The sequence below is a fragment of the Corvus hawaiiensis genome, chromosome 19, assembly GCF_020740725.1.
Source record: "Corvus hawaiiensis isolate bCorHaw1 chromosome 19, bCorHaw1.pri.cur, whole genome shotgun sequence".
NCBI classification, from domain to species: domain Eukaryota; kingdom Metazoa; phylum Chordata; class Aves; order Passeriformes; family Corvidae; genus Corvus; species Corvus hawaiiensis.
This window is the reverse complement of record NC_063231.1, coordinates 6,333,529-6,359,252: the sequence shown is the minus strand read 5'-3', so window position 1 is coordinate 6,359,252 and position 25,724 is coordinate 6,333,529. Positions and strand designations below refer to the sequence as shown.

At 41.3% G+C, this 25,724-nt stretch overlaps 2 protein-coding genes across 14 annotated transcripts in view; one reads left to right on the top strand and one right to left on the bottom strand.

The window, feature by feature from the left end:
- Nucleotides 1-16,283, bottom strand: part of MBTD1 (mbt domain containing 1) — a 35,209-nt gene extending 18,926 nt beyond the window's left edge. Inside the window, exons 1-9 of one of the 13 annotated variants that reach the window (XM_048324186.1) lie at nucleotides 16,099-16,282; nucleotides 14,631-14,701; nucleotides 14,157-14,345; nucleotides 8,413-8,614; nucleotides 7,140-7,279; nucleotides 6,451-6,565; nucleotides 6,276-6,361; nucleotides 916-1,033; nucleotides 153-287 (exon numbers count right to left, since the gene is read on the bottom strand). In XM_048324186.1, the coding sequence (XP_048180143.1) occupies nucleotides 153-287; nucleotides 916-1,033; nucleotides 6,276-6,361; nucleotides 6,451-6,565; nucleotides 7,140-7,279; nucleotides 8,413-8,566 (748 nt within the window). In that variant the 5' untranslated portion in view covers nucleotides 8,567-8,614; nucleotides 14,157-14,345; nucleotides 14,631-14,701; nucleotides 16,099-16,282. Of the gene's footprint in view, nucleotides 1-152; nucleotides 288-915; nucleotides 1,034-6,275; nucleotides 6,362-6,450; nucleotides 6,566-7,139; nucleotides 7,280-8,412; nucleotides 8,615-14,156; nucleotides 15,808-16,098 lie in introns of those variants that run through there. The other 12 variants (XM_048324184.1, XM_048324182.1, XM_048324183.1 and 9 more) reach the window with 12 other exon arrangements.
- Nucleotides 16,284-16,752: 469 nt separating this feature from the next.
- UTP18 (UTP18 small subunit processome component) lies at nucleotides 16,753-25,465 on the top strand. The gene is made up of 14 exons (XM_048323793.1): nucleotides 16,753-17,067; nucleotides 17,211-17,338; nucleotides 17,442-17,537; nucleotides 18,258-18,337; nucleotides 18,569-18,654; nucleotides 19,228-19,353; nucleotides 20,187-20,361; nucleotides 20,683-20,783; nucleotides 21,545-21,635; nucleotides 21,953-22,076; nucleotides 22,973-23,147; nucleotides 23,881-24,023; nucleotides 24,627-24,686; nucleotides 25,303-25,465. The coding sequence occupies exons 1-13, from the start codon at nucleotides 16,822-16,824 to the stop codon at nucleotides 24,649-24,651; spliced, it is 1,596 nt and encodes a 531-aa protein (XP_048179750.1). The 5' UTR covers nucleotides 16,753-16,821; the 3' UTR covers nucleotides 24,652-24,686; nucleotides 25,303-25,465.
- Nucleotides 25,466-25,724: the final 259 nt, after the last annotated feature.

Genomic DNA, 25,724 nt, shown 5'->3' with positions numbered 1-25,724 from the left:
TCAAGCCCTTATTTTTCCAAAAGTCAAAATTATTAATTCATAACTGTTGAAAGAGTTGTTATGGCAAAAGAATACTTGATATCTGGACCATGAGCAAATTCAGTCTAATAAAGAGACTCTGACATGAGTCAGTAAGGCGACTATTTACATACTTCGAGGAGGAACTAAGGGCTTCCCACTGGTTGCACACCAGCCAACTGGGTGGATGTCAGACCCACAAACGTTGCACCAGAAGTCAAGACTTGAATCATTTTCAAAGCCTTCATATCTCAGCAGAGCATTGTAGCCTGAAAGAAAGCATTTAAAAAAACCCACAAGAATTAAACAAGACTATAAAATATGTATTAATATTTCTTGTCCAATTTTTTTATAGCAAGTTGTTTTTATGGCACATTTCAGGATGCTATTAATGCACAGAATAGATTACTTTGATAAATGTGCATGTATTATCATGTAAGTCAATTTAATTAAAATTCTTGAACTATAAACCTTTAGGAGTTGTATGTAAGAGGACAAAATTAATTACGTACAGTATCTGCTTTTTCATATCTTAGATCTGCCACCTTGAATTTCTAACTTTTTAGCAAGACAAGTGATTTGTATAATGAGGCTTCTTGCCAGCTCTTATACAGTCCATCTGCTCTGCACTGCTCTTACTGCACTCTGAGGCAATATTAAAAAAAAAAAACCAAGGATAGACATTCTCAAGCATCACTGAAGCCACTGTAGAACAGTGACAACACTACAGCTGTGTAGAACAGTGACAACACTACAGTGTGTGTCTGTAACCTACAGACACAGCTCTGCCAACCTGACCAGTGCCAGCATTACACTCACCAGGTGATCACTGACTAAATTATTAGATCCCTTCACACAGTTCTTTGATTATTTTAATTTCAACTAAAACACATTTACCTGCTAATTTTACAATTCCAGCTATCCAGAAGACTTTGGTAGGTAGGCTGCAGTCAGTGTTTGGAACCTCCACTCGCACTCCTTCTGCAATATCACCCCAGCAAGTCCCCATGGGTGCCTGTCAAGGTTGGGGTTAAAAAGTCACCAGTTCACCATGTGAAAATATTCATTTTTTGTTATCTCAGTGTTCTACAAGCAACTTAAAAAGATAAAATATTCAATATACACATAACAAACATATGGTTAGAAACCACTGTTTCTATGAGGACCTACTTTGGTTTTGATTTGATGCTTATGCATAACACTGTAATTGTATCCAATTATTCCTGTGTATTTACTGAAAAAACCTATAGCATTCCAAGTTTGAATATCAGTTAAGCACAAATTGTACATTCTCACAGGTCAGTTTTATCTATGATGTTTCAATTAGGAACAAACTACAGATGTTAGTGAGAATGGTGGAATTCCTATGCAATTCTACTTGCAAGAAAACTATGGTACCTGTAGCACAGACATCAAAACCTTTAAATTCTGCAAGTCAGGCATGCTGCTGGAAGAATGCCTAAAAATTATTTCTTGAATCTATTCTGATGATTTATTATGGTGGGGTTTATCATCCACTGGTTCGCATCCTCTCAAAGGAACAGGCTTTCACATCACCTGCAAGTGATCCCTCCATGGAGCAGGCAAAAAGAACAGAAGGCTCTGAGTGGCACCTTTTTAATGAACACCAGAAGGAAAGGCACAGCAAGATCCCTCACACTGCCCTGTATGAGGAATATGTTAGGAACAAGAAGGAATACATGCCTGATGAACTCGTAAGGGTTTGCAGAAGATGGTGATAGAAATTACATTAAGTTTGCTATCTTCAGAAGAACATTTTGTGGAACAGAGCATCATGAAATGTCAGTCCAAGATGGTATTGTAGATACCAGAAATGCACAGTGCTGAAGAACCTAAATTTTTAACAGTAACTCAAATGAAGTTATATTGGTAACAAGCTAGCAAATTATTCAGTCTGCACTAAACTTGAGACTACCCAGAAGAGAGAGATTCGTATTTTGGGTTTTAGAAAAACAGTCACATTAATTTGGGAAAAATAAATTCTTATCAGTTCAGAGATTACCCAGCTATCACAGGGAGAACTGAAGGAGGGATCTCTGGCTCTGCACCATGTCTCATTTACAAAGCTCTTTGCAAACCCAGAGAACTGAACCACTCAGTGGGAATAGCCTCCAACTGCACAGAATTTTTGCTGAGAGCTACAAGTGAAGAAATCTGGATAAATCTTGAATGATTGGAAATGACAATATTGGAATTTTGCTGGCAATCAGCAATTGCCACTAGCAGCACTAAAAGCTGAACTTATTTTACAAAGGGAAACCCTTCACTAGTTGAAGTATTTGAGACTATACAAAACTTAAAACCAGTTTTAACTCCTAAAGGAAATGTAGGTATGCCAGCTTTTATTCTTGAAGCCTGGTCTCTTCATGTTCTGCTATACCCATCTACACCAGTCTAGACCACAGAGCTCTCTTCTGCCAACTGGCAGCCAGAGAAAAATCCAACTGAAAAGATGATGGCTTATTTTCACACACAAAATATGTAGATACAACTTAAGTCCCATCCCATATTCACTACCCTCTCTAAATTGACATGTGTAGGTTTTTGAATTGAACTGGGGAAATAAACTTTTCAATCTGCTTATTTTAGCAAATCTTGTTGCCTTGTACAGAGATACAGATGAGGCCAAACAATCAAAAATAGCAGTGCTGAATAATTTCATAATCCAGCTGCACTCAACTGAAATAAGTTTTACTGCCTGCTCATCTATTCAGTTGATTCAGAGAGAAAAGTATATCAAAACACTTCTTCTGACATCAACCTACAATGGAACTTTCATTTCTAGAATGTGGATTGGTATAGAGGGAAATAGCAGAAAGTTAAATTTGTCCTTGTCTGTGAAAACATTGGTTCTGCTAGTTCTCCTACACCAATCCATATGGCTCACCCCTTCAAGAAGGAAGCCATCCTGTGCAGCATCACTGCTGAAATGCCAGACAATGGTACTGTCCTGAGGGATGGTTTACAGCACACCACCTACACTGCACCATCTTGGTCTCCTTCACTCATTAGGGATATTGTTAAGGCAGAAAGACCTGGATAAACCAGGGCTGTGACAGCCATCTCTCTTCATCTCTCCTCTGTCTCATCTGTTTAATCAATCAATGTTTGAAGAGTGCTTTTAAAAACTCAGAAAGCACTAGAGAAGTGTTAAGTCTTATTTATCTGCTGGCTGGAAGGTGACTGCAGTCTGGATTGGCATAGTGTGAACTAGCAGAACCATCATTTACAGGTAAGAACAAATTTACCTTTCAGACTCATGACGAAGAGATCCACTTCACATCACTCTCAAACAAGGAAGAGCTGGTTCCTGGCTTCCTGCTTCAGGACATGACCTGGGAGGGTCTATCTCTGAGCACCAAGGGCCTTCTCTGCAAGGTAAGGTGCAGTCAGGAAGGGCCTGTTTGACAGGAGCACCTAAAGGCCAAGTATCCCCACATACACAGCTGGACAAAGAGCTCACATGGCTTAAATAAGTGGCTTCTAAAAGTTTTGGATGGCATCAACACTGCCATGATTCCAGACTTTAAATTAAATCAGGATTTTAATGGCAAATCCTGATGGTGATGCTACCAAATCCTGGATTGTATGGAATGCTGAAACTTCGTGTGTGAGCAGTGCCCCAAGAACAGGTAATGCCAGAGGAGTCAATGTGCAAAAGGGTTTAAACAAAAACCTTCAAAGCAGAGCACTGCCACCCAGTGTAGCATCCTGGAAATGCTCCCTTAAATCACACTGGATATAGTTCAAAAACACAAGAAACCAAGAGAATGAAAATATTTTGGCTCAGAATAAAATTCAGCTGGAATAAAGAACTTCAGGAAATGTGCCTCTCACTAGCAACAGAGTGAACATAAATAATTACTCTTAATTGTGCATGAAATTGTCCAATAAGTAGTATTGAAAAACAACTCAAACCACTGTAACTTGCTTTCAGTTGTAGGAACAGTTTGAACTAATAAGAGCAACTGTAGAAAAGAATAAAAAGTGTTTAGATGAGAAAAAGCAGAATTCAGGTCAGCAATGAGCTCACCGTATGTGACTAAGCTGTAACTCAATATTAAAAACATTAAACTGAGTTTTTCCTCCTTGCAGCAGCTACTGCTGTGTGCCTGATTAATGCAATTTGACCAAAAAAAAAAAAAAAGGAAAAAAAAAAAAGAGGCTGCAAGGTGCACAAATGGGAATTCTGGCATTGTCATGGGCTTCCTGTAGGAAAGCATAAAACAAAGCAGTTCCCTACTTCTGTTTACTGAACTCTGAAGTCATGGGCATGGCCATATTATTGATACTGAATTTCATTAGTGTTACTCAAGTCTGGAATAAAGGTAACACGGAAGCACAAAAAGCACATCAAAATACTATGAAATTAATTATTCATAAAGAGAGAGAACTTTCAAGATTTAGATACTTTAATTCTAAAATGTAACTATTTTAAACTGAAGAAGAAATAAATCCCCAGGGGAAAAAAAAAAAAAACCAAAACAACAGAAAACCTGATGTGGGAAATCTACATCAGACCTGAGATACTAAAGTATGCCAGGTTATTAAAAAAATAATTAATAAGCCAAATCTCACATGTCATAATTCCCTTAAATTTTCTTTAATATTGATGCCAATGTTCCCTATCAAATATCCATACAGGTACACCCAGTATAACCAGTAAATTCGATGTATTTTATTGAATAATGAACTCAAGGGTAGATAGGCCATGATTTTACTGTCAATTCAAAACTTTGGTCTTGACCAGAATAAGCTTTATATCTTCCATCACATACGTACAGGTGTACGAAATCCATAATCTAGATGATAAACAAACATCAACTAATAAAAACTTTTACAAATCAAAGCAATACAGTACACAGAAAACAGCAATAATCTTTCCAGAAAGAAAAAAAGAATATTGTTTAATTATCAGTGGAGAGTGGGACAAAGAAGGATCTAACGAGAGCACTGATGTGTTTTTCAGACTCTGACTGGTTTAAATAATGTACTTTTCAAAGAAATAATTACTGTAAAGTTAAAAGCAAATCATACCCTTATGACACTAACTCATATCCACCAAAGAAGTAGAAATCTCCAAAGAAAACTGTAGGATTTGCATTTCACTTGTACGAAAAAGGAAAATGAGGACAGAAAAGCAACAACTTTCAGGCTACTTGGTAGCACTGTTGCCATTATCTTGTGAAAATTTTCAAGGTACAACGTACCCATGAGTGTGGTCTTGGTTCACATTACTGGGGCACTGTGCAGCTGAACAAATGAAGCAGTGAGAAGGGACCATACAACGCCTTTTAATAAAATGGAATGTTGGAGCATAATTTACAAGTGACCTGACAATTGCAGCTGTCTCTAATTGAGGATGCCACCCATCCTGAGGCATTTGTTGGTACAATAGCACAGCCCCTGTTATCAAATGCCACTTTTTGATATGGACTTACGGAATCACTTATTACATGTACGTAGCTGTGAAAGCAAAGTGCAAACATGCTGACTCGAGCACGCGGAATTTGATACAAATTCCCCAAGTTCTCCTAACGCAAGGCTCTGTTCTGGGAAGTAGCTGAGGCCTCTGAGCATAAAGGGTACTATTCACAAAGTGCCAACTGCCAGGAGCCCTCAACTCCCACTGGTTTATGAGCTGACAGGGCTCAGCAGGAATTCCTGAGCTGGAGAGAAAATATGTCTCTTCTCCCTCATGGACAACTTCCATGAAGCAAAATGTTTGTTTTGATTGTAACTTTCAGCACATAATTTTGAGCAAAACAAAAATTTTGTAACACAGAACACTTCAGTTGCTCAAATTAAAAAATATGATGAGAAAACACCTTCTGTCCAAGCTTTTTCTTAAGAGACAGAAAGTACTGACAATATTTTAAACAATGCCTAATTATTGGAATTTTACAAACACATTAAAGACAGATGGTCCTAAATATTTTCCCCATCCTCCAATTTCCTCAGTCATTAAAGAATGTCTTTTTGTTTGAAACTTTTTAAACTAATACAAAGAAAACTAACTTTTTAAATTTCAGATTTTTGTTTATGAGAGTATATATATGATGAAAGTAACTGATGGCATCCAGAATGGTTTTAAAGGACAGATACATACTAACAGTTATATTTCATAGATCATGAAAGATACTTGGATATGAATGTTTTGGAAAAATGAATTCAAGAACTCCCATGGAGTCACTCATACACACATAGACAGAAAGCACAAACTGAGAAATACTCACATGTTTAAAGCAGGTAACAGGAGCTGCTGTAAAGCTATTACTATTGATGTAGTTACCCCAGCTGAAACCTTCCACAGGGACAGCTGCTAAGGAAAAGTTATTTTAGTTAGGAAGCTGCTAATGAGGCACAAATCTTTCACTATTTTTTTTCTCAGCTCTGGTTATATGTTGTTACCTGCTTTTGTCTTTGCCTGGTTTTGTAAAGTTGCTTGGTACTGGGCATATGCTGCTAATTTAGCCACTAAGGGCTGTTTTTGTAGAACTTTAGCCTTCTTTGTCGGAGGTTTACCCTAAAAAAACCCAACAACCCAAGTAAATAACATATTTTCAAACTCTCATCAGGAAATTTCCACAGGTCTGTAGCTATCTTTGGCAGATTTAAACTAAAATTAGAAGTACACAGAGACTAAGTATCACACAACTACATGTGTTACAAAATAAATTTAAAAACCAGTAGTAAGGAATGTCCAAAAGATGGGGTTTGTACTACTATTCCAACTTGAACAGCATTATAGGTTCACTGTTGTTTACCTGAAAAAAAGATATCTCTTAAAAGCAAGTCAAAAGGAAGAACTTTTAATCTAACTTATAGCAATGCAATCTCTTGGCATTTATTGCAATGAATTTGAGACAGGGTATAATGATATTTCTTGACAATTCTCTATCTTTTCTTGAACACTGCAAAAATGCCTGAGTGATCATTCAATTAATATTTTAAGTGAACGGACATACCACTATTTTGCAGCTCTATAAAGAAAACCCTCAAACCCAAGAAACTTATCTTAAAACATGCAGCCATCTGTACAAAAGCCCAATTTCAGCACGCAGACGACAGAAAGGATGTAAAAAAAACGGTGTCTGTACCGCTACCTGAAGCCTGGCCAGAATGCTGGCCTTCTTGGAGTTGGAGGAGTAGCTTCTGGAGCACGACACGCTGCAGAAGCGCTTGGTTTTAGAGTAAAAAGCGTCCCGGACGCCAACCATCCCACACATCTCACATGTAGCTAATCAGAGGAGAGAAAAAAATCCCCAAAATGTTAAGAGCGTAGTTAAAAATCACAGTAAGAATTCAGAATGATGAAGACAGAATTAAGGTACTGGATGTGGCACCATCAAATGGTATCTGAGGGTTTGACCCCAAAGAGAATTGCACAGGAGAATAATTTAAAATTTAGAACACCACCACTGATGTCAGTGAAATGCCAGGAACCTCAAGTTCACCGGTGAAACAGTGCCTCTTTCTGCTCCCTATTAATTTCACCCCTGGTGCAAATGAATGATCCAGCTAAAGCAGCTCAAGCCGATTTCTGGTTTTTCACTGTTCTCAAGGAAACATCTGCTTTGAATCTGGGCCTGCCAATCCTGATTTCCTCTAAATATTTAACACTTCCAACCTGAAATAAAACCAGATCTCTTGTTTGATTCATAAATTAGTATATCCCAAGTATCCCAGCCCACCAAAGTTTTCTTCTGGCTGGAATCATGTTTCAGAGGTGGACAGCATCACCCACGGTGTTTTCCATGATGAGTAAGACTTAGAGACCAACTAATGCCAGTGAGACAATACCAAAATTCTGCCCAGAGAGAGCTCTACACTAACCACTAGGATTTCACAAAGAATGTTTTTCCCTGATAACAAAAGAAATTTAGATTTATTTTCCTAGTATCCTCCAGCTCACAGCTAGTGAGGAGTGAACAGGTATACACTAACAGGTTTTACACAGTAGCAGTAATTAAGTTTTCCTAGAATAGGAAGAAATATATTTAAACATACTGTGTATGTAATAAAGGGCAGAGAGAAGGCATGCCTGGCACAGAGAACACGCTGACGTTGTCCTCAAAGCTCCAAGAATAAAACCAATGCACATGAGAACACACACATGCATGTGCAGATACACACAACACATTTGAGAGGAGGGCAGATGTTCCCATACTATTTCTTCCCTGTCAGCAGGATTCAAACCCTCTCTTACTTCAGTTTAGCAGTTCCCCCTCCCAAAACCAACCAACCCAAACCCTTCAGCTGCTCTGGTCCCTTTTCAGTTGGGACCAACATTCAGGATTGGACCCTCACAACCCAGCACAGGCTAAATCCCATCAATATCCAACTCCTTGCACTCACACAGCACATACTTACCCATGCCAGATTTGCCATCTGGATAAGTATAAACTTGCCCATTGTTCTTGATAATTGGGAGACTGGATGGCAAAGGAGCAACCTCCTCCTCACTCTCATCTGAACTGGAGCTGCTGCTGGTGTCCTCACTACAACTATCATAACCGTCAAACATCCCGAACGAGTCTCGGCGTTTCCTTTCCACTTGGGAACTATGTTCTGTCTAAAAATTAAAAATAACCAAAAACAAAAAAACCAAAGAATATCAGAATGTTCCGAATGCAAAGATTTCAAAGTCAAGCTTACAAAGTTTCACAGGTCAGTCTTCAATAGCAGATATTCTAAGGCACTGATGTATCAGCACAGACATGAGCCATGTATTGCCAATTACATGAGCATTGGTATAATCAAAACTGGCCAATTTTTGGTATTGTGATATACAGGAAGAAAAAAACATCTATCTCATGATCCACTGAGAATACACAGGAGCCGTCCACACATTTAATTTCCTTGGTATCTTCAGAGTGCATGAAGCCTGATGCGCTGAACACTGACAGCCACAGGGATCTTATATGCAAATCAGCACATTCCAGATGGCTGCAGCCAATTCTACTAAAATTCATTCATTTGAGAAAGCTGGGCAGAGAAAAGACAGTTCAACCAAGAGGTCACTTATACCACAGGAACAGGAATGAGAGGCTCTCTGCTCTCATTGGCTTGTGGGGTTATCCATAAATCACTCAGCTCCCCTATGAGTCCATGACTCCCGTGTGAAGCAGGAATACCTCTTCAGCTCACAGGGCTGTTCTGAGGATTAATACATTAACCATTACGAAGAGCTCAGTTACTATGGCAATAGGGTCTGTACAAATGCTGAAAGATAGAAAGGTGACTAATTTGACACTGTCATATACAAAAAACTTGTTACATAATAGTTTTGCTATAATCAAAAAATCTGAAGTAGGATAAAACCACACAATTTTGAAGAAGGCATGACAGCTAAGCAATTTCCAGCATCGACATTAAAGAAGCAAGAGATTAACTGATGTACTTTTTCTGAGGCACATCCACCACATGCATTTTGATACAGTGACAGTTTTTACTTTATTGGTATCTTACACAGCTCTATTGAAACAAGGCTACTCCTATGTGAGCTGCCCTCATTAAGGGGAAAAAAGTTTCAAATTATTTCCAAAATCTTAAACAGTATTTACTAAGTTTGAGAGGAAATAACTAAAGAGAAAACAAAGACATTCTACAATAGAAGCACAAGTTAGGGGAATGAAGTACAGACAAGGAAACAGAAGAAAAATTAAGAAAGCCTTTCCCTCAACTTCCTTTTCCAAGAGCTAATTTTATTTAAAAGTCAGAGTAGACAGAAAAATAATGTGATTGGGCTTTTCCTTCTTAAATTGCATTTGGATTCATAGCCTCAAGATCTCATCACAATTCCCCAAATCTCTTTCCTAGAGTGCATGCCTGAACATCTTTATTGTTAGATCTCATTCAAGCCTTTTTCTGCCATGCTATCCCTTTATTATATTCTCCTTTTCAATCTGAATAAATCCTATTATGAAAGAATTTCCTAATAGCTACAAGGAAAAACTGATTTCCACACTGACCCAATCCTAGCGTGTAATTATTAAAAAAAAAAATCCTCAAAAAACCCAGTAAGCACAAAAGGTTATGCAATAATGCAAACACATTTAACACACTTACAGTAGCTCTGAAACAAAACAACAAAAAAAGTCAGTGTAATGTTAATTACGAATATTCTCAGAAAAAAAAAAAAAAATTAGAGTTGCATTAAACCAAATCAAATTTAGGATAGGGCATAACCTGACAACTTCCTGAAGGCGCTGACACCGGCAATCAGGGTGCCTGTGGGATTGTCAGAGGAAACACTGAGCAGACAAAGCCCAGCCCTGACCCATGCTGGCAGCAGTGTCACCTGTCCCATCTGCCACCACCACGCACCACCAGTGACTTGTTTGTGCATGCACGTGTGTGCAGCTTAAGGCAGAAGTTGAGCACAACGTTGCCATGGATACAGTATCCTGCCAACACTGCCAGGAATTTTCAGAGCAGAAGATGAAAACTAGTAATCTTCCTCAAGATTTCAGGAGCTCCTTAACATCTCCCACCGTTTAAGTTCTCTTGACCACAGTCTCTGCTAAGATATGAAGTGTGATTCCATAGGAACCATTCCCAGCAGTACTACCAGAGCACTGTGATGCTTAGAAGGTTTTAAGGACAGACACTCGTGGTGTTTCAGCGCCCAGGGAAGGATCTCCCGCTTCATGCCCTCATCCTCCCTAAGTCAGCCGGTCTGATTTCACTAAATTAGGCCCTCATCCCACACCAAGGTGTGATTCTATGGCTTCAGCCCTCTTATGGAAGCTGCAGTACAAGCCATTCTCAGGGTACCCCCTTCCCACTCCAGACTGGAGATCCCTGGACCTACAGGGCAGCAGCTCTGCTCAGTGCTCTGCTGGCAGAAGTCTGAAATGCTGTCACAGCTCAGAAAGAATTGAAGAGCAGCCCATTCCCAGTCCCTCCAGCTCCCCATGCCAGCTCTGCTCCCACTGCCAGGGAAGGTGGAAGAAGAACCAGGCAGCTGGGGGTAAGGTGAAGGACCAGAGGCTGGAGCATGGGGTAAGGTGACCACCACAGGAGTGCACCTGGCTCTTTTTGTTGTTCTTTTGCATAACTTCCATTTAGAACCTCAATATTACTGGTAAGTTTTCTTTGCCAAAATATCCACAGATGAGAAGGAAAATAGTTTCTCTTTGTAAATGGAAAGTTGGATGCTCAATTAGGAAAAATCATTCTTCAGCATTATACAATTTCAAAAGTAGCAATCATCAAGTTTTTGAGCTTAACTACACTGTCAAAACAAATCTCATGTATCACCTTTCCATTTACTTAATATTCAGCCAAATGGTTCCAATTCAGAATTTTTGAACATCAAATTTGCAATTCAAATCAGCATCTTTGCTTACCATTTTAAAATAACACTGTAGTTTTCATAAAACATTTGTATCCCAGCTTTTGCCAGAAGACAACCATATTTGCCAGATAATTTATGCAGGACATGCTTAATGTTAATTTACAGTTATTACCTGGATTGCAACTGGGGAAACTACTCAAAATTTTTTGTGAGATTTCAAAAAGGCAGAGACTGCAGGAAAAAAAAAACAAACCAAAATACTTTGTACACAAAAGTAGGTGAAAGTTAGGGAAGATGATATACAAATAACTATGATGGAATTTTCTTAGAGCAGATCAAAACACTTCTATTTTGATAATAAACACCACAAAGATTCTTTTTAACCCATATTGAAACACAGCATTTATAGAAATAAGTGAATATAAGGAAGCTTTGATAACGCTTCCTGCAGAATTTGGATACACAAAAGAATAGGAGCTCTAACATCTGAAAGTGAAAAAAGTTAGGGCATTGCTCTGAATTCAAAGGTTAAAGACATCCTTACAAAAAGGACAATGTATGTCTCAAACAGAACTATAAACAAGATAAAGCAGCTGCTCTGGTACAGCAGCAGCCTGCAATTCCTGCTGAGTTCTTGCTGACTGGTTGCATTTTTTTCTTTTGAAAATTAAGTACAAAATTTGCCCATTCCTGATTTTCTAGGGCCTCAACCTTTTTCCAGAAGCTCTCAACCATTTCACCAACACTTCCTGAAGTGTTGGTGGCCTCTAATACACTACAGTGAGCTTCATCAGAGATGCCAGGAACTTGGAACCATCTACCTTATGCACACATTCTCTGTCCCTTTGTTGTTATGCTTCCCATCTTCGAAAAAGGCAAAAGGAGGACCCAGGAAATGACAGGTCAAAGCACCTCATCTTACTCCTTGTGAGGTGATGGAACAAGCAATGTTGGAAGTAATTTCTAGGCATGTGAAGGACACGCAATTCTTGCCGAGTCCTTTTAGGCTCCACAGCCAACAGCAACACTTCGTCTCTCTTGAAGCAGCACCTCCCCAAGCAGCTGCAGGGCCTTGGGTTCAAAAACAGGTGTGCAAAAAACCAACAACAACAAACCCTCAAATCAACATCAAGCCAGTTTCCTACTCTTCAAAGCTGGACTTAGCACTAAAAATCATGCTGAGGAGGTTGTCTTTTCCTCAAAACACAACCAGTGTTCACCTTCTAACAAACCAGGGAACAACCTCCTGCCTATCCACAGAAACTGCTTGGAGCAGGAGCCTGGCTTGCTATAAAACAGAACCTTGCAGCTGGTTAATGCCAAAAGAGCAGCTTGAGTAACTACTCCACTAATAGAGTCTATCTGTACATTAAGCAGAAGCAATGCACAAACAAAAGAACAAGACAAACTTTTGGGCATTCTGGCTAAGGCTTATTTTCCTAATAAGATTACTGGTTCCTCAACAGAGGCTTTTAGTCAGAGCACTGTGAAGGGTAGGGTGAGCAGCATTGGCAAATTACCCCATACTATTTGCTCGGGGGGTTTCTTGCATACTTTTCTTTATAGGAGGGATGGGTGGAGAAAGGAACTCTTAAGAACTGCGTTCTTATTCTGCCCAACTTCCCATTTTCCTGTTCTTCCCCTCCTCCCTGTGAGTACTTGGCAACAGAGTATTTTTAAGAAATACTTTTAATTAAGCATTACATAAGGCAAATGGTATGATAAAAGAATATAGTTAAGGAAATAGGTTTCCCTGAGAGCAGGAAGGCAACTCTAAACAAATAAGAAAATAACCAGTTTCTCACTCTTAACATACATTTTTATATATATATATATATACACACACATTGAAGTTGATCAACACATTATAGCATACATTCTTTGAGTGTAATAACTATTCTTACAACAAAAAATTGGGCACAAAGGGTGAGCAATCCAAGGCCAAAACAAAAACCATTTCATGTTAATTAGACATCAAACACTTACTCAGGAAATGGCTTTAGTGGCTTGATGAAAACCACGCTCAAGCAATGGCAAAATTTATGCAAAAGGTTTTGAAGGTAAAAACTTGAAAGAAAGACACCCTATTATTACGTAACCAAACCTCTTGCACCCAGGTAAGTGCATCTAGCCACAGGAGGAGGATCCAAAACAGCCACAGAAAGGTTTCAAACCACTCCAAATTGTTGTTGTTACTACTGAATTCAATCTGGGGCTTGATTTCAGGATGGCAGCAATTTGGAGCTTGGAGTACAAGAGCTGTAGCTCAGCAAAGGCCCAGCAGCACCTGAACAGAGGCATTGCTTCCTATATTCAGCTCCAACCCCCCAAACAGGACAGAACCATGGAGAGATGGGATCTGAGGCCAACGTCAACAATGAGGTCACCACAACCTTCAAGCCAAGGGGCTGTTGTAAGACAGATTTACTTTAATCACATATCCTTAATGCATCTAAGGGTATTTCCAAGTTAGACTTAAATTTGACGCAGAGGTTTTGTTTTCAAAAGTTCATTGATGCTTTCTGCTACAAACTTAGTTTCATCTCTGGATGTTTAGGAAACACTACAATAGAACTAATTTATTACAATTCTTCTGAATTTACACTAGAACAGTAGCTTGTCCCTGTGGAACTGAAGCCTAATTGTGCCTCAGAACATGATCAAAAAAGAAAATTCAAACATGGTACCAATTTAAAGAAAACATACTTTCAGCTTTAATTCAAAACAAACAAACAAAATCCCCCAAAGCTAAACATCTTGGGATTCCTGGAAATCAGAACCAACCAAACTTACTTTTTTTATATAAACAACTCACCTCTATCTGGAAATGTGCCTTCCACTCTTATTATAAGTAAAATCTCTGCTGGAAAATTACAGAAATGTTTTTTCCTGTCTCTTCATTTGCTATGTATGACAGCATTTTGTCTGAAGCCAGTTTCTGCTGTTTGCCAATGGTTTTGTCCATAGCCTCTTCCCCAGGGGGTTTCACACAAGAGGGAAGACTCTTTCATAAAAAAATATATCACATTAGCAGGAAATTTTGGAGGAGGGTGTGATGATTAATATGTGAAATATCTGAATTTTGAGAAAACTAAAAATCCGTTACAAACTCCATTATGTTTCTACAAAGCCCTTACAGGAGTATCTCGAAGAGGCAAATATTTCACTTTAAACACTGTGTTACCATTAAGAAAACTAACAAAAAAACACCCAAACCCAAATAAAATAATAAATTTAAATGTAAAACACCCCAAAACCACCACCAACCCAAAATCAAAGTCTTCAGCACCTGAATTCATTCCACATGCTCAGAGCCAGGTTCAGCAAATGATCCCACATGCCCAGAGTGTACCAACTTACCTGAGAAAGGAAGGAATGCAGTAGTAGTTTGCAGAAGATATCAAAAGCCTTGCAAAATTAAATCAAATTTTAGAAGGTAAGAGAAATCAAAGCCAATGAGAGGGAACTTTTGTGCATGTTATCACTGCTGCCAGAGGCACCTCGCTCTTTGGGGAACAATTAAGAGAATTCTTACTTCCAGTTTGCAATCCTTCTGCACATGCACAAGCCCACATGCTCTCAAGAACAACACCTAAACTATTCCTGGGAGACAAGATCCCTCTGCATAGTTCCCTACAGCCTACGTTACACACTTCCACAAAACGATGAAGGAATGAGTAAAGACAATTGACCTGCCAAGTTTTACTGCCTTTTTAAGGGAACATATTGTTTTAGTTCTCATTAAATGCTCCAGATTAGACTCTCATAGCCTTAGTCCACTCCTTTTAAGTCAAAATCAAGATGTTGAATACAATAAATAGGTAAATGTGGCTCCTCAAACCTGCCAAATAATTTTGATTTAAAATGCAGGAGATTGCCCTGCAGCTTTCAGTTTTGACTTGGTCTAGATGTGAAAAATCACAGCAGTTGCCAGCCACATTTTAAAATAAATTGCTTTTTCGCACACAAAAGTTTTTACCGTAGTCATCATACGCTTTGAAGTAGGACTTTTAATTTTTAAAGCCACGCCGGGCAGAAATTGCTACACTTTCAAATATTTCCAGCAACAACCTGAAAGTGAAACTGGTTTCACGAGTTTACTGTTCCTTACAAAGAGAACAAAGTAACAATACCAGAAGTCATAAAAATTGCACGGGAAGGGGGGAAGTGGCCGCAAAGAATCCAAAACTTTTGAGGTGCTGTTATTAAAGAAAACTCCCCAGCGCTTAACATGAGCACGCTGGACAACTGAACTTTAAAGGCTGGAACTACAGGAGGAAGTTGCTGAAAACCGGCACTACAGCGGAGCAGGGGGAGAAGCGGATCCAAGCGCACCCTGGAGAAGCTGAAACTTTTTTCCGAGGCAGGAGAAAGGAGGGGGAAGGACAAAACCCGCCCCTGCACAGCCGGGCCGCAACAAAGGGGTCCCGCCGTGCCGCCCCCACGTGCCTCGGCCAGATTCCCCCGCCGCTCCCCGGGACCCTCCGCGAGCAGCAGCGCCCCAGGGAGCGCCGGCCCGGCCCCGGGAGCCCCCGCCCCGGGCGGGCACAAACCCCCGCACCCCGCGGGGCCGCCCCCGCAACACCCGGGGGTGTCCCCGGCTCCCTCCCACGCGCTGCGGGGCCGCCTCCCCCCGCACGGGCACCGGGGCTCGCTCAGCTCCCGGCCCCGGCTGAGCCCGCGCCGCTCCCCGCCTCAGGCGCTGGGGGTCTCGCGGGGCCGCCGCGGCCGCGCCTCCCGCGGGCTCCGGTACTCACCAGCTCCTTTGTGTTTTCCATCAGGCCCTCATGGGCAGGAGACGCCCGCTGCCTCTGCGCGCTCGCCCCGGGGGCTCAGGCGCTGCAGGTGCCCGCGGTCGGGGCCGGACCCGGCGGGGCAGGGGCGGCCCGGGCGGTTCAGCCGCTCCGAGCGCCGGAGACCGACCGGGACCGACCGCGGCCGCCGGGACATCAACAACACGAGCGCGCGGCTGCGCAGGCGCGGACACGCCCCCGCCGGGCCCAGGCTGCGCGGGGCGGCCCCTCCGCCATGTCCCCCCCACTCCGGGCGAAAACACTCGTTACCGGGGGGGAGCGCCCCGCGCCCAGGCGGGGACTGCGGGGATAAGAACAGCCATGTCCGCCAGCGAGTGCCGGTGCGCGCGGGATGTCCCGGTGAGGGGCCGATGAGCAGCCGGTGAGAGACGCGTGTTTCCTCACGGGGGCATCCCCCCCCGCGGGCTCGCAATGGAGTGGCCCAGACGTGGCCGCGTCACGTGGAACTCCGGGTGGGCGGGGGGTGGGGGCAAAGGGAGGCAAAGAAAGGAGTCACGTGACCGCGCCTCGCCGCCGGGGGCGGGGCTTGGTCACAGGGGCGGGGGCGGGGCGGAGGCGCGAGCCTATCGCGGGCGGGGCCGGGGCCGGGCGGGGGTCACGTGACCGGGCACACGTGTTCCGGTTCCGGGTCTGGTGCGGGCTCCGGGCGCGGCGAAAGCGCCCGGAATGAAGGCGGCGAAGAAAGCGGCGAAATTGCCCAAAGCGGCCAAAATGACGAAACCGAAGCGGATGGTGAAGCGGCGCCCGGCTGTGGCGGATCAGGCAGCGGCCGAGGCGGCGCGGCGCGCCCGCCACCTGAAGGCGCTGAGCTGCGTGTCGGGCGCCGAGCGGGAGCTGGAGGAGCTGGTATTCGGTGACAGCCTCAACGTGGAGGAGGACGAGCTGCTGCGGCGCCTGGCCGGGCCCCGGCGGGTACGGCACATCACCCTCCGGCCCTGCCCCACCCAGCAGCGGCGGCGGCCCCGGGCGGGGCTCGGTGCTCGCTGCGGCTCCCCCGCTGCCCCCCCGGCTCCGGGCCGTGTCCCCGCTCACACGGCCCGTTCGGTTGTTTTCAGGTTACTGCTGCAGAGGGTAAAGGCCTCCAGGAAGAGTCCAGCGATTCGGAGGTGGAAAATGAAGCGAAAGGTGACTTACTGCCCAAAAAGCCAGCCTGGGTGGATGAGGATGATGAAGCCGAGGAAAAGTAAGTTCAGACTGGGTGGTGGGAATGACATCTTACGCTTGGGAGTGACTGAAGTGGCCTTGGTTTGAACGATCTTTGTGTTCTGTGTGTTCTTCTCCTCTAGTGTTGATATGACCCATAAGTACAGGAAAGATTTCATGAAAAGTGATGCCGAGACAACACTTACTAAGAAAAAGCTAAAGAAAAGACTTGAGGAACAGTGAGTTTCATTAATGTTTTTGTGGCTGACTTTATTGAGGTGGGATCATTGACCTCCTGGTGGGTGCCAGGAGGATGGTGTCAGACTCTTTTCAGTGGTGCCCAGCACAGGATGAGGGGCTGTGACCATAAACTAAAACACAAAATGTTTCTTTCCATGGAGGGTGACACAGCACTGGAACAGCTGCCCAGGGAGGGTGTGGAGTCTCTCTCTGGAGACATTCCAAACACACCTGGACATGTTCCTGTGTCACCTGCTCCAGATGACCCTGCTTTGTGGTGGGGGGGTTGGCCTGGGTGATCTCCAGACTCCAGAGGGTTGATCTCCCTTCCAACCCAACGATTTTGTGAGCTAAAATAACATTTATGTGCTATTCAAAGTCACTTTTCTCTAGCCACTGTGCTCATGTGGCTTCTTTAAAGCCAGTGCTTCCTGCAGTATTTGCAGTGTTTTTAAATAAAATGTGCATTAGCATTGTCTAGACTAGTTTGTTTAATACTTGTATTAGTCAAAGTGCACAAACTAATCTGTCTTCTAGGGAGTTATACAAGAAACAGTGACATCTTAATTTTTTTTTTTTAATTAAATGCTTGCATTGTGTTCTAAGTGCAAGTAATCCTGCAAAATTCTGACTGCTTCTTCTAAGTACTTAACTTATAGAAGGAAATTACTGTTTCACAACAGTTATGTGTTTTTTCTCTTTCCCCTTTTTCTTGCAAGGTTTCAGCAAGCCATGGGAGGAGTTCCTGCCTGGGCTGATCTAGAAAACAGGAAGAAATCCAAAAGGACTTTGAGTGATAGTAAATATGTCCAATACTATTCTGATAAGTGTTTCTGTGATTCCTTGTTCAGCTTGCTAGAAAAGAATTACTTTTGATGTCTTCTTAGTTTCAGTAGTGTGACAATATGCTGGATAAGTCAGCTTTACTCCTTCAGTGTGCTTTAATTTAATTTGTTTCAGTGAGGAATGTGTTGATTTTGCTGTGGATGTTTGTGCAATTAGCTGTTTCCATGTGCTTTGGTTTAATGAGGTGACAGTGATGAAGATGATGATCTGCTATGCAGGACTGGCAATTACATCACGAGCTCGGAGTCTCTGCCAAGAGGGATTTTAAAGGTAAAGACAAACCTTATTTTTCCACTTCAGTTGGACTTAGGTGCACACTTTGACTCTGGTTGTGTATAAAATTAGTGATTCTGTGAATTTGTTTCTGCAAGTAGAAGCTCTAGAGGATATAAAAATTGAATAGTTCATGTGAAAGCATGAAACAATAAACTGAGGTGGATTGTTTGACATAAGAATTTTCTGCACTCTAAACAGCATCTTGTAATAGGATTTTAATTTCTGCAGAGAAGGATGGAATTCTCCCACAACTTTGAAGCTAGTGAAATGGTCTTTAAGAAGACAGCCTTAAACGAGTATTTCTCACACTATCTCCTACAGCTATCTCAGATGAATCAGAATGCAGCTGGTTTTACACCCAGTTTTAAAGCCAGTAGAAAGGCTGGTGAGTTCAGCCTGTGTTTGCATTGGAGCAGCTCCCTGAACTGGCTGTGTGTGCTCTGCTCACCTCATGCTGCACAAAAGTTCATCACCAGGCTTGAGGTCTTGTAGCATAAAGAGTAATTGGTTTTTTATTCAGCACAAGTGATTGTTGGGATTGTTTTAACTGTCTGATCTGTGTTGTAGATGAGCACCTGCCTTCCTGCAAACCAGGAACGTTTTGCCAATGGAAAACTGGTGACAGTGCAGTTTCATCCTTCAGCTCAAGTGGTGATGACAGCTGGGCATGATCGCTCTGTGTCCCTCTTCCAGGTGAAGAACTTCAGTCTGTACTCTGCAAATGTTACACAGAACCTTTTTTTTGAGTGTACATGAAATAGCCTGGAGTGGTAGACCTTGTTTTTTCTCTTCCTCTGCACACTGGGTGTAATGTCTGTGGTTACAATTGAAATTCCTTGGTTAAAGGCATCTCAGAAGGAATTTCTATCATCTGTGACTTCACACCGAGCACATGCAGAGTACTGGCAAACATAGTTGTACCAGAGCTTTTAGCTGAAGATTTGTGTTTAAAAACATTTGGTTTGAAGGTTTGCAGTGATGAGGACTAAGGAGGTTTTTTGTTCCTAAGTTGTTTGGAGAACCTGTAGTGGGGCAAGCTGCCCACTTTGCTTTAAGACTGTAAAATTGCTGTGCTGCAGCAGGAAGGTGCTCATCCTGAGACACTGCCCTGCTCCTCTGAAAATTAAAGATCCTAATGTTATTTAGGAACTTTTAGCATGGCCCAGTATCAGTGAAATGGTCAGACACAAGTGGAACGTGATATTCCCACAGGGCTGCAAGAAACCCCAAATCAAAGCAGATGTTTCTGTTTAGAAAAAGCACAACAGAAGTGATGATTTGAACAAAGCATGGGCAAGATGAGGAAGGGCACGAGGTGTGAGGTGTATCAGAAAGGCAGGGAGTGCCTCTTACATGAGGTGAGGAGCTAAGAACCACGTCATTTGTAGGAGAGAGGAAGAGTTCACTGCTTCACAGTGGTCTTACTACTTAAGTCTCAGCTGGGTAGTTGATACGATTTTTCTCTGTAAAAGTATTTGATATATTCCTCAATATGACAACCTGGTTTGTTACTTTCTTTTTTGAAGGTGGACGGTATAAGGAACCCAAAAATACAGAGCATCTATTTAGAGAGTTTTCCAATTTATAAGGCTCGTTTCAGTATGGATGGAGAACAAGTTATAGCCACTGGCACTCACCACAGTATGTTCTTTGTGTATGACATGATGGCTGGGAGTATCATCCCTATCCCAAAAGTACGAGGTATGTTTTGCAGCTCTGAGTGTCCGGGCACAGTTCAAGCTGTCCCAAATAAAGATGGCACATGAATTTGCTTTAAAAGGAAGTGCAGGGAGTTGGAGGTTGTATTTTTAACCTGTCTTCAAAGAACTAAAGTACCTTGAGGGTTAATTTGTCTGGGATATTAATTATCACACAGGAGCAGGGTTGAATTCAGCTTCACTGTGACAGCATATTGCAGAAATGAAAAGCTGAAGTGAAGTCAGGTCTTAGTCATCCTACCTCTAAATGTTGAGGTCAGAGAATAAATTACACCAATTTCAATTTTCAAATCTCTTTTTAAAGGTGTGGAGGAAAAATTTCTCAGAAACTTCGAGCTCTCTCCAGATGGATCATTTATGCTGCTAATTGGAACTTCAGGTTACCTTCACTTGCTGTCCATGAAGGTACTTTCTCTGCGTGGTTCATGTAGCTTCATTTTCCTTGGCACCTTTTCCCTTTTGAATCTGCTTTTGTCTCATCTGCAAGGCAATCTAACTTTCAGCTGAAGCCAAGGTATGACACATACTGTGACAGCCCTCAAAAATGTGCTGCTGAATCAACCCACTGCAGCTTTAGGGAATTATTTTGGGCTCTCTGAGACTTTGTTCTGCAGCTCCGTGGGGCTGGTGGAGCTCAGGGCAGTTCCATGGGGTTTTCAGCTGTAAGATGTCATATGTCAGTGTTGTATTTCAGCTGCTTGCATGAGCACTGTGCTGGCAAAAGGAATGGAAACAGCATGGGAACAGGCACCTGGGGATAGAATATAGGACTGCTTTTTTGGGAGTCATGCTAGTGCATGCTGTTGTACCCTGTTCATGAATCATGCCAAATACTGATTCATAATGCATAGAGCAATCTTTCAGCTGAATTTTAAAATGCCATATGATGGCAGCTGGATTTGTTTTAAACTTTCACAGGGAAAAATGCTTTTAAAGGAGAAAGTTCAGTTCTGTTGTATAACTCAGGCCCTTCAGTGAGGGAGCAAACAAGTGTTTGTTGATCCAGCTGTAGCTGGACTCAGGAGCTTGTGCTCTGCTCTGCAGGCACTGAAAACGTTGGTGCTGTTCTCTGAATGCCAGCTAACTTAAGATTTTTGTGGGACAGGAAACAACTTTCCTATAGATTTTTGGTAGAATCTCTGTCACCATTGTTCTCCATCCTACAGACAAAAGAACTGATCAGCACTATGAAGGTGAATGGAAGGTGCACTGCCTCTGCTTTCACCCCAGACAGCAGTAAAATATACAGCTATTCAAGTGAGTATTCCAACAGCTCCAATCATAATTCCATTTAAATTGCATGAGTTCTTAGAAGTCACTTACCGTTTTAGAAAAATAATTTAAAAAATTATGCCAGTATCTCACCTAAAAACACAACTAAGTGATCAATCATTAAAGAATGGAGTTAACTATTTTAGTATGCCTTTAATTGTTGGGGTTTTTTAAAAATATCCTATATTTGATAGTTGTAAATGAGCTTCTAGTTGTCATCTAATTATATTTATTTTAGCAAAATAGACCAGCGAAGTGATGTGTATATGTGGTTTCTCTAATATCCTTCATTCTGTAATCAGAGGAAGGTGAAGTTTTCATTTGGGATGTGAGAAGCAGAAAATGTCTACACAAATTTGAAGATGAAGGTTCTTTGGAAGGAAAGTGCATTGCTGTTTCAAAAAATAACCAGTATGTGGCATGTGGGTAAGTGACTGACAGCTTTGGCAGCTTCTCGTGCTCTCATTTTGAAGCTCTTCAGTGAACTCATGGGTGTCTGGTGAGAGTGTAGGAACATGGTTTGGTTCTAATAAGCTTAGAATAGACATAAATAGATGAATATTCCCTATTTTATGATAATAATTTACTTTTTTTTCTGTGTAAATATAAAATACCATAGTACACTTAAAACAATAGGAGTCATACTGGTGTTGGTATTGCCATGTATGGGTCCAGCAGTTAATTTTGAAATCACACTGACAGAAATTACAAATTCTGTAATAGGAATGTTGATTCAGGGTCTTCTCCATTTTCTAATTCTCTTCCCTGTACTCTGAATTTGTTTCCTGAAAGGCAACATGTTAGCCTTTCAGAAGGGGCTTCAACTCAAAGCCACAGGCTGAAACTGTTTCTCCAAATACATTTATTGAGATGCAGTTTCAGCCAGTGTCTGGATTCTTTTAAATGAGAATCGCAAATAAATACAGGAGTATTTTCCTAGCTCACTGCAGAAGAGGATTTTTAAGTGAGCTTATGCTACAGTTATAAAAAACCCCCCACAATAAAAAACTTGAAGTTATTTCAGAACATTTTGATACCAAACTCTCCTTGCTTTGAATTCATGTGGTAAGAGATGGGCTCATCAGAGTTGAGTCTCTTAATATATAAGTAAAAAGAAAACCCAAATCAGCAAAAACCTAAACCCCTCCACTAAATACTGTTATAAATTCCAAAGGAAAATCAAGCTCCAAACAAAATATTATTACAAACTCCATTAACTAATTGGAAATGGCATCTTCTGGTGAGTAGTGGCTATAGATAACAAGGCAATATGTACTGAAATGTCACTTTTTGGTATAATCTTTGTTCATTTTATTCTTTAGTTCATCTTCTGGAGTTGTAAATTTATACACTACTGATACTTGCCTCAAAGAAAACCGTCCTAAACCAGTTAAAGCCATAATGAACCTTGTTACTTCTGCCACCTGTGTGACCTTCAATCCCACCACTGAGATTTTGGCAGTGGCTTCCCGTGACACTGATGAGGCTGTCAAATTGGTAGGTTCAGCTTCTTTATTGCAATATTTCTTTTATATCTTGATAAAAATACTGCTGGTGATGTAATAAAGCTGATATGAAGCAGATACAGGTACTGTATAAGGTGCTGGACCAACCAGATCTGGACATGGCCAAGACACTCTGCATTTACAAGAATATAATTGTATTTTCTTTAGTAAAGTTGCTCTGAAAATAACATTTTGTAGTTTAGTTAACCTTTTTACCTTTTTAAAGTGCCTTCTAAAATGTCTGGAAGTGTTCAAGGCCAGATTGGACAGAGCTTGGAGCAACCTGGTCTAGTGGAAGGTGTCCCTGACCATGGCAGGGGTTTGGAACTGGATGAAAACTTTAAGGTTCCTTCTAACCCAACCAGTCTGTGGTTCTATTTCAGTGCTGTAAATATAACTCAGCAACAAATGTGAGTTTTCAGCAGCTGGTAACTGTAACCATCTTACTAGGGTTTTTTTTTTCTTGCCAGCCTTATCAGAATTCTTGCCAACAGTGGAACTGTTGAATTATTCTGAGGATTTGTAGGCCCAAGAATTGCAATAATTGGTTCCATGGTGTGTTCCCTGCTCCTTTTCTCCAGTAGAATTCTATATATGGAGTCATGTAGGGTAGGAATATAACTGAACATTTGAACTTAACATTGACCTTCAATTACAGATTCGTAATTTAATTTCATTTTTAGTGTTTTTTTTCTAATTTTAAATTCTGACCTATTTCTCAATAGGTGCACCTTCCTTCATACACTGTATTCTCAAACTTCCCAGTGTTCAGGAGAAAACAGATTTATCTTACTCAATCTATGGACTTCTCTCCCAGAAGTGGATATTTCTCTGTAGCAAATAACAAAGGCAAAGCTTTGTTATTTAGGTACGTACTAAATTAGGTCCATTAATCCCAGATAACATCTGTGTTCTGTAAGATGGGGCCCTGACTGTAAGTGATAAGGTTTAACTTCCTGATCTGAATTTCACCTGATGAGTTATTGGAGTGTGGAGTTGGCTTTCCCTGCTGGAGAACAACCCTTGTTTATTGTCTGATTATGAAATACACCCTGTTTCCATACTTTTTTATTTTCCTCCCCTGCTGGTGTGGTCAGGGGTGAGGAGTAGTGCTAATCTAAGCAGGAATATTTATTTTATTTCAACTCATAACTTCATGATGCTTGAAAAACTGCTTATTTTTAAGATGAGATTTTAATGATTTACCAAGACTGACAGGGAAAATTTCTAGAAATATTCCTAAATGTGAATAAATCTTGTGATTTGTCCTTTATGTGAACTTGAACTGCATATTATAATGGCACTTAAGTAATTCTAGCAGGTGGATGTTTGCTATCTTTGTTTCAAAGCTCCATGTTTCAGATTAGCTAAGGATACTCAGTGACACTGCTGAAGAGCTGTTGTTTTTTTGTGTTGCCCTCTCAACAGGTTACTGAGAAGTTTTAAATCTCTCAATTTCTTTTTTCTTTAGGCTGAAACATTATTCATCCTTCTAAAAGAAGATACAGGAGAAAATGAACCAGTAACTGAGGTGAAAATAGCACTAGAGCTGTTCACAATATTGGCTTGAGGAGCCTCAAAATTTTCATGTTGCTGCCTCCACTTCTTTACAGATGGCAGGAAGAATTTCTTAGCCCTGTGTGATCTGTCCTGCCTGGGTCACTTGTGGGCTGGAGTAGGACTGGCCTTGTCATTCTCAGCTTTTCTGATAATGCAGCAAGTTGATAGTTCAACTAAAAACTGCTGTCAGCATGACTGAGCTGATTATATTTAAATCAAACTCAGCAATGTTGATAAGCAGCTGCAGGCTGGCAGGTCCTTGGCTTGATCCTGTTCTGGTGTCTTGTGAGCCTACACAAGTCTGCATCATTTCAAATTACCATTACATGAATTACTGAAGTTTGAAGCATAGTTTGTGTGTAGATAGGATTTTATTGTGCACTTAAATGTCTTCTTGGGAAACTGGAAAAACCTGTAGCCTTGATAGTAATACAGTAGATTGACAAAAGCTGTGTTAATGAGGGGAGGCTGAACTTGTTCAGACTGGAAGCAGCTCTGACTGCTGCATGTTAAGCTTGCATAGAATTTTGTAATGGCTCAGTGTTTGGAAAATACTAACAAAATTCTCTCTACTGGTCTTTCCCCAGGTGTTGTAACCTGCAGATACAAGGATGCTGACAAAATCAAAACTTTTTTTTATTTTTATTGTAAATGGAAGCTACAAAATAGTAATAGAACGTATGTATTTTAAAATTTTGTTTGTTTTTTAAAATAAATATACCTGGTAAGTTTCCAGGAAACTTGTTTCAATTTATTCCAATGCTTTGTGTAAGCTCACAAGTAAGATTTTATTGCTTGGCACTCAAGCTGGTGTCTTCCAGAAGTGCTTAAATGTCTTAATTATTATAAGCATGAGAAATATTCCAGTGCTGAAACAGAAATTTTGTGTAAACTGACCTCTGCTCCATGCATTTATTAGCAGGAGCTTTTCCATCAGCCTGCTTCACTTGAGGCTGGGTTGGAAACAGCATTTTGCTGCCTGGAGGAGCCCATTCCCCTGAGACCCTGT

Coding starts and splice junctions, on each gene's coding strand:
- UTP18 (XM_048323793.1), top strand. CDS start 16,822: ATGAAGGCGGCGAAGAAAGCGGCGAAATTGCCCAAAGCGGCCAAAATG. Junction 21,636..21,952: donor TAAAATATACAGCTATTCAA/GTGAGTATTCCA, acceptor TTCTGTAATCAG/AGGAAGGTGAAGTTTTCATT. Junction 23,148..23,880: donor CTGATGAGGCTGTCAAATTG/GTAGGTTCAGCT, acceptor ATTTCTCAATAG/GTGCACCTTCCTTCATACAC.